Source organism: Balaenoptera borealis (assembly GCF_965194805.1).
Source record: "Balaenoptera borealis genome assembly, chromosome: 4".
NCBI classification, from domain to species: domain Eukaryota; kingdom Metazoa; phylum Chordata; class Mammalia; order Artiodactyla; family Balaenopteridae; genus Balaenoptera; species Balaenoptera borealis.
The window spans coordinates 77,082,410-77,096,288 of NC_138861.1; the positions used below are offsets into that span (position 1 = coordinate 77,082,410).

General features: G+C 41.8%; 1 protein-coding gene across 7 annotated transcripts in view; it reads left to right on the forward strand.

Annotated features, from left to right (window-relative positions):
• The window catches only part of LNX1 (ligand of numb-protein X 1), a 220,182-nt gene that overhangs the window by 196,281 nt on the left and 10,022 nt on the right, over positions 1-13,879 (forward strand). For 6 of the 7 annotated variants that reach the window (XM_082390558.1, XM_082390554.1, XM_082390553.1 and 3 more), the window contains 2 exons: positions 5,952-6,086; positions 12,555-12,732. In XM_082390558.1, the coding sequence (XP_082246684.1) occupies positions 5,952-6,086; positions 12,555-12,732 (313 nt within the window). The remainder of the gene's footprint in view (positions 1-5,951; positions 6,087-12,554; positions 12,733-13,879) is intronic. The other variant, XM_082390556.1, reaches the window with a different exon arrangement.

The following is a 13,879-nucleotide window of genomic DNA, read 5'->3' on the forward strand; positions in this document are numbered from 1 at the left end:
TATGCAGCTCAATATTAAAAAAAACAAACCACCCAATCCAAAAATGGGCAGAAGACCTAAATAGACATTTCTCCAAAGAAGACATACAGATGGCCAAGAAGCACATGAAAAGCTGCTCAACATCACTAATTATTAGAGAAATGCAAATCAAAACTACAATGAGGTATCACCTCACACCAGTTAGAATGGGCATCATCAGAAAATCTACAAACAGCAAATGTTGGAGAGGGTGTGGAGAAAAGGGAACCCTTTTGCACTGTTGGTGGGAATGTAAATTGATACAGCCACTATGGAGAACAGTATGGAGGTTCCTTAAAAAACTAAAAATAGAACTACCATATGACCCAGCAATCCCACTACTGGGCATATACCCAGAGAAAACCATAATTCAAAAAGACACATGCACCCGAATGTTCATTGCAGCACTATTTACAATAGCCAGGTCATGGAAGCAACCTAAATGCCCATCGACAGACAAATGTATAAAGAAGATGTGGTACATATATGCAATTGAATATTACTCAGCCATAAAAAGGAATGAAATTGGGTCATTTGTTGAGATGTGGATGGATCTAGAGATGGTTATACAGAGTGAAGTAAGTGAGAAAGAGAAAAACAAATATCATATATTAACGCATATATGTGGAACCTAGAAAAATGGTACAGATGAGCCGGTTTGCAGGGCAGAAATTGAGACACAGATGTAGAGAACAAACGTATGGACACCAAGGGGGAAAGCAGCGGGGGGGTGGGGGGGGGGTGGGGATGGTGGTGGTGGGATGAACTGGGAGATTGGGATTGACATGTATACACTGATGTGTATAAAATGGATGACTAATAAGAACCTGCTGTATAAAAAAAAAATAGAGAAAACCTATTTATTAGGTTTATAGACATGTGCAGTTTAAAACAAAAAAAACACTACTGTTACCTTGAAAAAAAAAAAAGATGATAAGAGAATTGCTGATTGTTAGTGTGTTGGTGTTTTATTCAGTAAAATTACCAAACTCTTACTGCTTTTCATAGTTTAACAGTTAATTCTCTTGGCTTATAGCTGCTATTGAAAAATCACAATCCCTCTCTCAGATTCCAGACCTGAGCCAGTCTTAGACCCAGAGTCTATCAAATACAGTGGAGTCTATGACCTCTTGAGGATAGAAACTATAATGCCATGGGAAGAGTTATATAGCAGCAATTTCTTTCTATCTTCCCACAGAGTGACCTATGGCTGGGAAATTCCTTCGAAGGGATAGGCAGAGTTATTGCATCTTGCACCTGACATGTAACATTCTATTATATACTACAATGTCTTTGGAAACAAAAAATAAAACTATAATTATTTGTAAAAAAAGAAAAAAAAAAAAGACCTCTGATGCTAATGGATGGAGCACTAAGTGGAGACGAACTCTGTAAATAGCTTATTATTATAAATCCAACTACAGCTCTTATCTCTGTAAGAAGAGGGACCTCCAGTCAAGCGTGTCTGTACTATGTCATAAAGGGGGCTGTGTACATGGTCTGTCTGCTGTGGGCAGCACAATCTCAATGCCCAACAGTCAGTTTGGGGTCCTCTGTTTTATGTGTTTGTGTAGAACTATACCCTGTGGCATTGAGGGGGCACGAGTGTGGTAGCTCTTAACTTGATAGTTTATGAAGCTAATATATCAATGCAGTGACCAAACCCACATGAATTACAGTTTACCAAATGTTTTTTTTAAGCATATGCATATGTATATATATGGTTAAAAAGCAGCAAATGCTAGAGGACATTTGGTTTAACTCCAATCTTCCTTCGCAAATGAATAGGTAGAGCCTTTGGCTAGGTCACACCTTGAAGTACAGGTACTCTACCAACTCTTGCTCTGTCCTAGTTATTACTGGCTAAGCAGCCACCGCATGGACCCATGCAACACTGGGTCAGTACAAAGTCTCACTCGGCTCCAAAGCACAGCTCAGCAAAATGCCTCTCCTGTCCCCTTGTGCAGTGGCATCTTTGATTTACATCTCTCTGTGAAGCTTCTGGTCCGTGTTGCATCCTGACAATATGAGCAGTTCTTATCAACCATAGTGGATTTTGTAGAGAAAACAGCCATTTCCAAGCTGAACACGATGGAAGATGCTTGCCCTGTGAGGCATTAGTGTAGCGCTCTCAAACTCTTCCTTCCAGCTGTAAGAGATAAGATCGTATTATTTTGAAATGGGCTAAATATAAATGAGGCTGCCGGCCTATGGCTGCCTTCTGTGACCTCTGCTTACTCCCATCGTATAAACATTATAGGCAGTTTTGAGTCAAATCTCAAAAGAGCAGAGAGAAAGTCATTAAACAAAACAAAGACAAGCCTTTCCATGAGAAATGCTACTTGGTTTTAGCCCTCTGGTTTTCTCTGAATATGAGATTTGTCCTGTTTTTTTCAGCTGGAAGCAATTGGTCCCACCTCAGGAGACTCCTTTGTGTGCTACCCATATCTCTTTCCTGGCACCTGCTTCTGACTCTCCCTGAAGTAGGACAAGCTCCCTGAGGGCAGGAGCCATGTTCCCAAGGCTCTTAGTGCAGTGGCTGGTCCAGAGCAGGCACCTGTCAGCCACAGGGACAGAATGTTTGTAGAAGAGACCTGCTGACAAGCGGAGGTCCACAGGGGAGAACATGGAGGCCATCAGAATCCCTTCCCCCTAGCCAAGGAAAGGAGAAGAGGGAGTTAATGCTTGGGCTCTTAGAGTAGAAAGAAAACGATCCAGCAGCCAGGCTGTGCAACTGGTAACCACTGTGTCCAGAATTTGTCTAGATCAAAATCTAGAATGTTTAAGGGAGAGAAGAGAAGAGAGGAGAGGAAAAAGTAAAAAGGGTTTACCTCTAGCCTGGTCTGCCACTTGAAGGAGTCACAATTGTTAAACAGTCCTTTTGCCCAAATTACAGCATCCCAAGAAATGCAAGAAAGATGCTGTGCTCCCTCTTCCTTTGAGTGTTTGTTTTTTTTTTTTAATTTATTTTTGTTTGTTTATTTATTTTTTGGCTGCATCGGTCTTAGTTGCGCCATGCGGGATCTTCACTGAGGCATGCAGAATCTTTCATTGCAGCGCCCGGGCTTCTCTCTAGTTGTGGCGTGTGGGTTTTCTCTTCTCTAGTTGTGGTGTGTGGGCTCTAGGGCACGTGGACTCTAGTTGTGGCGCACAGGCTCCAGAGTGCGTGGGCTCTGCAGTTCGCAGCACGCAGTCTCTCTAGTTGAGGCGCATGAGCTCAGTAGTAGTGGCCTGCGGGCTTAGGTGCCCCGTGGCGTGTGGGATCTTAGTTCCCCGACCAGAGATAGAACCCACATCCTCTGCACTGGGAGGCGTATTCTTTACCGCTGGACCATCAGGGAAGTCCCGAGGTTTGTTATTTAAATGACAGGCCTGCTGCCCCCATCTTCCTGGCACAGATTATGTGAGTATGAAATAAGCTCCTGCCATTCTCTCCTTCATTCAGTCTTTCTGTGACTCCCCTCTTCTCACACTCAGCCCACACTCACACCAGTGGAAAGAAAGGCTATCTGGTGCTAAGGGCCATTTCTCGACACTGAATCCAGCTGGTCCTGAGAGTTAGAGCCAGGATAAACACATTAGCCCATTTTCCACCTTCAACTTCAAATGCTCGGAAAGAAAGAGCATCAAATAGAATCTCTCTGAGAGCAATTTATAAGGTGGCTGGTAAGAGCTAGGGATCCAGCCTTGCAGGGAATTTATTTCCAAGTAAGTTGATACCAGGGCTATTTATTGGGGTGTATTCCTGCCAAAGTCGGCATTTGAAAATCCAGTGAGAAATTCGTGCTGGAAAATGTGAATTAAATAGTTCTTAGGCTACATCTTGGCATTTGGGATTTTGCCTAGTAAGTTGATTCAGTATGTAAAAGTCTCAGATTTTCCCAATTATCACGAGGTGGTTAGGCCTGCCGCCGCTGCTGGTCCAAAATGCACATGGTACAACATGTGGGCCTGGACACAAACACACCACCACCACCAAGATCCTTCAAAACGTCGGAGTTTCCCTGAAGATAAGGAACACATCTGGGCTCAGCAGTTGAAGTTTTGACTTGAATGTTTGCCACTTCTTATCTTTTAGTAATTTTTCCTTCAGAAAGTTCCAAATGAGATAACCTCATTTGGACAAGTGAGGCCTATGGTATAAAGAAAGAGACAGTTATTACAAAATACTCTTCCAAGAACTGAGTTTAGTTGGCTAATACCATAGTTCTTCATGTCAGCTTACTTCATTATTGTTTCCTGGGCTTGTTATTTTTATCCTGTTCCGACACAGGCTTTATATATGATGAGAGACGCCAGGGAATTCAAGATAGGCAAATGAGCGGAGGAAGGGTATGTAAGCGATGACTGGGCAGGGCAGCGGAGGTGATGGTCAGGCTTGATGTGAAGGAGACTGAGTGAAGGACTTAAACTTTCTTTGTAGGGTTTCCTACATTTATGTGAAATGAGTCAACTCTCCTGGCCCACCGTCCACCATGATGTTTACAATAGACACTGCACTTTCGCAGGTGTTTTTAAGCATTCATCTAACGTATAGCCACCCAACTGATGACCCCTAAGCTTCTTCAAGAGATCGCCGAGAAGAGACATTAATATAAGAATGTAAAGTCATGAAGGTTTGGGCTGGACCACTGTGGGGATTTGATTTATTGGTGGGTTCTTATTGCTTAAGGTTTTAAGACAAGGTCCCTGTTCCGGAGAGTGGGAGTGAGTTATGGGTCATGCGAAGGAAGCTGCAGAGAGGCAGGAAGCGAATATCTCCACTCGCATTGTCTGAGCCCATGGAGAAGAGCGTGGACTTTCTGTGGCCTCTTTTCACGACCTGACTTGTCCATGGTATGACAACCGTGCCTGTGAAGGAAGAGGGCAGGCGGGCCGCTGTCCATCTGTGCTGTGATGCTGAGCCTGTCTGGGGATGAGATGTAGAGGAGAACGCCTAGAACTTATTCCTCTCTTCTCCACCTTCCTTGTCCTCAATCCTAGCCTTTCCTGGTTTCTAATCAAATCTAATCATGCCTTAGCCACGGTCAGGTTTTACTCAAGTGACGGGGAGGTCAGCAGACTACTTCATCTTGGACCATCAGGGAACCTTGTTATGGATGTTTCACAGGTCCAAGTTCTAGTCTATCTGGCCTGCAGATCTGGAACCTCAATAGTCAGCAGTTCTGGAATAATGACCCACACTCTCAGACACAAGTGAAACTCATCTGTGGCAGAGAGCCAATAGGTAAATTTACGGTGTGCAATGAACCTTCCTAATAATCAGTGCATTTGCTATTTGCAGTGCTCTGTCCAAGTGTCAGGGTACATAGCAGAGAGGACTAGTCATCACAATTAGTGGCTGTCACATAAAAAAGGATCAAGGCAAAGGCCTTTAATCAGGCTGCATTATAACCTGCCGTCATCCTCAGATTTCTGAAACGCTCATCCTTTCCAATGCCCAAATGTTTGAAACTGTCAGACACAGGATTCCTCTTCCTGCAGTGGTAGTGTTGCTGCCACCAACTCCATTTCTTTCTCTTTATTGTTTACCTGTGGTCTTAGACCTTTGATCTGGGATTTGGGCTGGGCTACCACTTTACGCTGTACATTCTGTTCTAGCTGGAAAGTCCTACAGACATGGCTTGTGCGCAGTGGAGCCCATTCATTAAAAATAAATTAGCAATGTCCAACAGTGTCTTTTCAAAGACTGTTGAATGAGTCAAACCTTCCCTAGTTTTTCCCTTGAAGCGATGTTCGTTACCCGATTTAGGGATAAAGGAAATAACTCAAGTTCTTGCCAAATTACAAAGCGGGCATGGCCATGGAAAATACTAGAAATAATTTTTTTTCATAAAAAAAGGTAAAACCAAACTCATATCTTGGTAAGCCACTGGTGCTGGGTGCTTTGAATGGAAGCTCAGAGTGGCTAACACCTGTGTCTTATCACACAGGCCAGTGAAAGGCGCGTTCACCTCGTCGTGTCCCGCCAGCTTCGGCAGCAGAGTCCTGACATCTTTCAGGAAGCTGGCTGGAACAGCAGCGGCAGCCGGTCCCCAGGGCCAGGGGACAGGAGCAACCCTCCCAAGGTGAGGCCCAGCCAGGGTATGTCCACAGCTCCTGCAGGGAGCTCTTTCTTGGGAAGGCTGCATACTTGAACATTTTTAAGTGTCACCTCTGGACTTCATCACTTAAACACTATTTGACTTGTCTTGTGAAATGGAAAGCCCCAAATCCCATCTTCGAGAACTGGTGAGATAACAGGTGTCTTTCATCCCAGCAGGAGAGAGGAAGGTGCGTGAGAGTTTTGAAACCTGATCTTGAAAACCAGACCTCATATGGGGACCTAATTTCTAGCCTAAGCCAGATGGATGTCGTGTTTTTCCAACAGGCATTTTGTTTGAGGACTGCTCCCATTCACTTTGAAATGAAACAAGAGGTTTGCTTGGTTTCTAGTTTTTGAAGTTCCCAGTCTGCCTGAAAATTAATGATTCCCCTTTAGTAAGTTTGTTTTTGCAAGAAGGACCCAGGAAGATAATAAAAACACTTGAAGTTCATGTAACATTAGGGAGTGGTGGGATTGGGACAAACCAGAGAGCATATGTCCTTATGGCGTTAAATTCCAGAAAAATTTTAAAACACTGTGGATGAAGCGGAATGCATCTCTAGGCAGAATGCCTCCTTCAAGGCAGCAAAATGTAGCCTATCTTTAAGTGAGGTGACTGACTCAGCGCGATATGTCCTTCTGTCATGGCTTTTATTAGAGGCAATACTGTAACCTCTCCATTTGGATGGATATCTAAGCAACACAAACCTTGTTTAGTGCAAATTCAGAGTCTTATAGCCTTGGCTCGGCATCCTGTTGTGATGGCAATGAGTTTCTACCCATCATTCCTCCTGGGACCTGGTTTCATTAAATCACTTGTCACTAAAATCTTATAGGTAGCCCATTCTTCTTGCAGCAGAGATTAAGGAATACCTACATTCTACATAAGGCTGTGTTTCAGTTTGGAATAACTCATGAGTTCGAGTTTTTGAGCAGTGGATACAGAAACAGTACTCAAATTTTTGATTTTGGAATACCTCTGCTTTATATACTGTTAATTGCACAGCCTACAAAGCTACACCACCTCTCCTTTCTCCAGCCAGCCAGACAGCCATGCCCCATAAATCCATAAATTTCAGGTTTATTTACAATAAACAATCTAGAAAAACCAAGTACCTCCTGCTAAAACCTTTTATGGATAAGGACTCCCTGGTGTCTTTTTGCTAATAAATACCATTAGTGTTTAAATTAAACCAATGGTATTTTTTTATTATTATTATTTTTTAAAATTTCTTATGTGTTTCTTACACAGGCATTTTTTTTTTAATTTTATTTATTTATTTATTTATTTATTTATTTATGGCTGTGTTGGGTCTTCGTTTCTGTGCGAGGGCTTTCTCTAGTTGTGGCAAGCGGGGGCCACTCTTCATCACGGTGCGCGGGCCTCTCTTGTTGCGGGGCACAGGCTGCAGACGTGCAGGCTCAGTAACTGTGGCTCACGGGCCCATTTGCTCCACGGCATGTGGGATCTTCCCGGACCAGGGCTCGAACCCGCGTCCCCTGCATTGGCAGGCAGATTCTCAACCACTGCGCCACCAGGGAAGCCCCAATGGTATTTATTAATGGAAAACTAGCTTACTAGCTCAATTAATTAAAGTTTTAATCTAATTATAGTTGAGTTAACTAGACCATATTATATTCTGGTTCATTACACCACTAAGAATGCAGCTTCCACCAGCACTGTGGGCTTCAAAATCCCTTCTGCCTAACATCATGAATGATGGAAACAGCCGGGGTAATCTGATAAAATTTTTGCTGCAACCTCCTGTCATGTGTCCAGTTCCTGGAAAACATATATAACAGACTGGCCTAGTGGGAAATTGTAATTATTTTCATTTTAATTCATAGTTCTATCTGCCTTCTGAAATGTACACACACACACACACACACACACACACACACACACACACTGGCATATTTAAAATTAAACTAAGACATATAGACATTTGATGATTTAGTTTTTTATGATCCTACTAAAGTTTTGTTTTATTTAGGAAGCAACATGGCTTTTTGAAAGTAGGAGCTTAAATGATTCAAAGAAATACCAAAGAAGGCAAACCAAGATTTGTGAGACAGAGAAGTTTTTAGCCAATTGAAAAGTTAAAGAATGATAGGCACCAAATTTAGGAGTGTGGTTACCTCTGTGGGAGAAGAAAGGGAACGTGACCAGAGGAAAATCACAGAGGGACTTGAGCTGCACACAGAACCCATATTTCTGATGCTGCGTTGCAGAGTACACGGGTAGGTCATTATGTTCATCTTTATACTTTTATTATACGTCTGAAATGTTTTCTTTTAAAAATCCCAAGCGAACATTCCGTAACGTATTTTAAGAGCTGAATGATGAGTATACAGGTGCCCATGATACTTTTTAATCAGTTTGAACTGTGTCATAAAAAATTATATTTTTGAACATTAGGGAATATTCTGAGGTCTCCACAGTAGGGAAGGGGGTGGGGACAGAACACGGGTGGAAAAGAAGATCTCTGTCGTATGTAGCTCTTCTTCTCCCAACCAAAGTTAGGCAACTCTGGGTGTGAAGGGTTCGGGGTGTCGGGGGATGATGACTTGGGTTTTTCTGTCCCTAACGTGGATCTCTCTCTGGCGGGGAACCCAGTGGCTGTCAGAGGCACAGGACACCTTGATTTGGGGGTAGCCCAGACATTCGTGCTGAGCACAGCTGTACCAGCTCAACAAAGCATGCCTGTGCTCAGTGCAGCGAGACTGCTTGGTGAGCACTGAGGAGGTGTGATGGAAAGACTTTGTCTCCAGGGACTTGTATCTGAAAGTACAGACAGCACACCTCTGCAGCCAGGAGGACATAGCTTTCAGCATTCAAATCTTACATGTCATGTATTTTATTTGACAGCATCAAATTTGGTTTGAGTTCTCTATTCAGTGAAACAAATTCTTTCTGGAATAATTGGGTAATTAATTCTTTCATGTGTGTTTTTCCACCGTCACCTGAAACTTGATAGATTAATTTATATCACGTGTTTAAATGGTACCTCTAAAAGCAGAGCGGTGTACAGGGGAGAGCAAGGATTTAGGGTAAGACATCCTAGATTTCAGCACTCAATCTTTCTCCTGCCAGTTGCGATTCACTGATCAAATTTTTTTTTAATGGTGAGCCTCGGTTTGCCTGGCCTGACACATGGAAGTAAACAACAAATAATTTTTTCTTTTCCTAAAGAAGTATCTGGCCAGTCTGTACATTATTCAGGCAATATTTATTCATGACAAAATAATTAAAGCCTCAGTAATACTCCCTATTAACTGGAGTGGCAGGAGAGAAGCCAATGGAACTTCTGGAATATTTCATAGGATATGTAATTTTGCTGCTTTTACATGAATTTAGTAACACATTTTTTAACCAAAGTATTCTCAGATAAAAGCCATATCTTCCATTTAACTGCATTTCTTTTAGCCACAGGTTTGCAGCATGTGGGCATTCTGACCCATTTTATAGATGAAGTCAGAGGAACCTGGAGTGATTACAGTGTTATAAAATCTCTCGCTTATTACTGTTAGAACCCAAATAGCAACAAACGATGTTCAGACTTCCTACTAGAAAGGCAATTAAATTATCGGAATTTTTTTCACCTGGGTAAACATTATAAATACTGTATTGCTAAAACCCAGTACTGGATGAATTGTGGGAAATTAGCATTTTCACAGCATATTGTTGAGATTATAAATGATAGAGCTGTTTCAAAGGTAATTTATCAATATCTATCAAAATGTTAAACGCTCAGGCTCTTTGATTTAGCAGTTATACTTCTAGGACATTAGCCTGAAGAAATATTTACACAAGTGCACAAGATATGTGTGTCTAAGGATATTCACAGTGACACTGTTTAATTTTGTGAAAGACTGTAAAAAACCCAAAAGGTCATTAATGGTGGATATGGCATATTCACACGATGAAATACTAGGCAGCTGTTCAAGAAGAGATAAAAGTGTGTGTGTGTGTGTGTGTGTGTATGTATTTACATCAAAAAGATGTCCTTATTTTCCAGAGCATTCCATATATGTATAAGGCATCACCTTGAGAGATTGACTAACTACCCCTACAATACCCCAGGCCCCCTGGAAATAATGGAGTTAAGCCCTTCTTTGAGAGCACAGGGAGTAAATGCCTTATGAATATCCCCAGAAACAAGCTGAAGCAGCAGGGCAGCCTGTTGGAGTCTCTGGGTTTAGAGCTTTGCCCTGAGTTGGGGGCATTTCAGAACTGCCTGCATCTCCAAGCTGGGATCTTTTGAGAGCTATTTGTGGTTAAAGGAAGAGACATCCTGAATCTAATTGCTTTTTAAAAAGGAAAAGTCATGTACTAAGGACAGATCTTGAGATCCCCTCCAAGTCTACTCCTTTGCCTCAGCTGGAATGCTAGGACCACTATGTTCATACTGTTACTTGCTTGTCTTGTCTTGAAACTTTTCTCTGAAGAAAGCCCCATTTCAGTTTTACAGCCCTCATCTGACAACCAGTCTCTACAGGGCACTTCAAAGTTCTAAGGTTTATATAAACACAACCCAGACCTTACAAGTACTAATTGTAACATATACCTTGCTATAATCTTAATTTCCAATTTATTATTCTATTACTATCAAAAACAATGTGGCAATTTGCAATTCATCCATCCATTTATTCGACAAACATGTACTTACCATCATCAATGTGTTAAACACAATGTTCAGGGCTAGGGATACAGTCACAGGGCATTACCGTATACAGTAAGGCCATTAAAACAGACGTGGGTTATTTAAAACCATAGGAAATCATCAGATAATAAATGCACAAAAATCCTAGGCTTGCTTCATAATGAAGCATTAAAAATTGATTCTGTACATGCAAGCATTAGTTCTATATGATGTCAACCATCAAATTTACAGAAGTTTAATTGTAATTCATTTGATTTGTTGCATAGATAATATATTCACAGGGTTCAAAAAATGGAAAGTATATATTAAGTTTCTCACCCTTCCCTGATCTGCCCAGTTTCCCCCTCCACCCCCATGAAACCACTTTTTCTTCCAGAATTTCTTTATGAAAATGCAAATATCAGTACAAATTCTTATTTCCCTCCTTTTTTTTTTTTTTAAATGAAAGGTAGTGTACTTATATTTTGTTCTGTAGCTTGGTTATTTTTGTCAGATGTGTTTTTAAATTTTCTTTCTTTAGATAGAACTATAAGCTATGTTTTGAACCATAGACTTCTTTGAGGTTTGATCAAGGGTTATAAGTATTTATTTGCAGTGCAAATGCCCACCTAGTCTCCTAGGTCACTGCCCAAGCAGGAAGGAGAATAACTTTTTAGAAAAATATATATTGATACATATTCATTGATAAAGCAGTACCCTTGACCTACTCCTATTGCTTCAAGATAACGTTGAATGTGGCTTCAATGTTTTTAATCTAGTGTTGTTGAATCAAATCACAATTAATTTGCTTTTGAAAAGTTGGTCTACAATGTGTATTATATAATGTATATGTTTTATGTAATAAAATTAAAGGCTATAACTGCACATTATTTAGGACGGCTAAAGTAAGAGTAAAGTTGTCAGCTGGGGCAAACCTAGATATCGGTGAGTTTTTAGAGTATAATATCTAGGAAATTCATTATTTTTCTTTGAGGATTTCTGTAATTCATTACCTGCATAAATTAAACTGGGATTATTTAATTTAAATATGGTTACATTTTAACTTAGAAAAACTTCCTGATATTCATGCATGACAAGAGTTTTACGAAATATTGACTCACTGTATCAGGAATAAATGGGTCACCTGAAAAATTTTGGGTGCAGTTCACTTTGTATACTTAATATTTCTCCAGTGGTCTCCAACCTATTCCTCTTCCCATTTTTTACTTCTCCCATTTGGAATACAAATTTTCTCTGAGTCAGCCTATGGAATTTGGGGTAATGTAACTCTGTTGAGTGAGGACCAAGTGAGGAGTTCTCTGCATCTGTCTCCCTCTCTCTCCCTCCTTCTATGTACGACCAAGAACCACCATCATATATTTATGCAATCGTGGTAGTTTTTTGTATGTAAGAAATGCATGGGCTTCCCTGGTGGCGCAGTGGTTGAGAATCTGCCTGCCGATGCAGGGGACACGGGTTCGAGCCCTAGTGTGGGAGGATCCCACATGCCGTGGAGCGGCTGGGCCCGTGAGCCACAATTACTGAGCCTGCGCGTCTGGAGCCTGTGCTCTGCAACAAGAGAGGCCGCGATAGTGAGAGGCCCGCGCACCGCGATGAAGAGTGGCCCCCGCTCGCCGCAACTAGAGAAAGTCCTCGCACAGAAACGAAGATCCAACACAGCCATAAATAAATAAATAAAGAATCCTGGTCAAAAAAGGTGATGATTTACTTTCTAAAAAAAAAAAAAAGAAATGAAAACCCACTTGTGAACAAATGTGCTATATTTGTTTTTCTGTCTGCACCTTCAGCCCATCCACCCTGCGGTCACTTGTCATGAGAAGGTGGTAAGTGTCCAAAAAGACCCCAGTGAATCACTCGGCATGACCGTTGCAGGGGGATCGTCACACAGAGAGTGGAATTTGCCAATCTACGTCATCAGTGTTGAGCCCGGAGGAGTCATAAGCAGAGATGGAAGAATAAAAACAGGTAAAAAGTAAAGAGACTTAAGGTACTGGGGCAGCAGAGTGTTAAAAGGAATTAGCAGCTTACTGGGTTAGGTAACTGTTTCCAGAAGTAACAAGAGAATGTGAGGGTGATCTGGCCAGGGCATCTGTTACCCATTGACCATGATTGGTTTGAGTATAGTTCCTGGACTGGGTTTCACCCCTCTTGGTTCATGTGGGTTGATGTGGGCCACCTTGCTTGCTAGTAAAGTGAGTATCTGCAAACAATGCCAAGAATTAATAGGGAAGAGCTACAGTTATGAGCAAGTTGCCTTGATTAACTGGCATAATTTGGTTCCATTCATTCTAAGTAATTCTTCGGTGGATTGATCCAGTGATGAAACTGTTCATGAATCGTTCCATTTATGGGTTGGATAGGAGAAATAATTTGATGGATTTTGATTCAGTGAATATTTATTAAGTGAAAATACCAAGCCATGTACTTTCCCATTGATGAAAAGTGTTTCACTACTTTAATCTTATGTGACTTGGGCTCCTTAGAGTGAAGGAAGGAGATGTCCAATTTGTATCTTTGATAGTAATGTCAGTTCCCATGGATGGGTAGCTGATGGTTGAGCCGATATGCCCTTTCAGGGTGTTCAGATTCAAGAAATAAAATGTGGAGTTTTTGAAGTACAGTTGCTCAGCCTGAGGGGCCACAGGGGGGTGGCATGTGTGAAGGGGTTCAGTCAGCCAACCTAACGGTGCTTCTCTGGGGTTCAGGATGCACTCAAGGACTTTCCCATCTTTCTCCTCCTGTCCTTTTACTCTTGCTACGGTTATTCTGTGTGAGAAAGCTGATATTCAAAGGAGGCAGAAAAACAGGAGGGAGATAAAAAGATAGGAAATGGAGGGTAGGGGAGGTATGTACTTTAGTTTCTCTTTTCTTTTTCACCCAAGCACCCAGGTGGGGAACGATGTGGTCAACCACGAAGTGACTTATTAGTGAGAGAACGTGAGCAGAGGGTATATGATAGGATGGCCCGCACACAGTAGGGGCTTAACCAGTGGTAGCTGTCAGCACCTTTGCACTGGATAGAAACGGAAGCTCTTCTTCCCACCTCTTTAGGAACACAGTTCCAGGCCCATTGTTCTTAACTGCCGCAGACTCATCTGTCAGACTCTCTCAT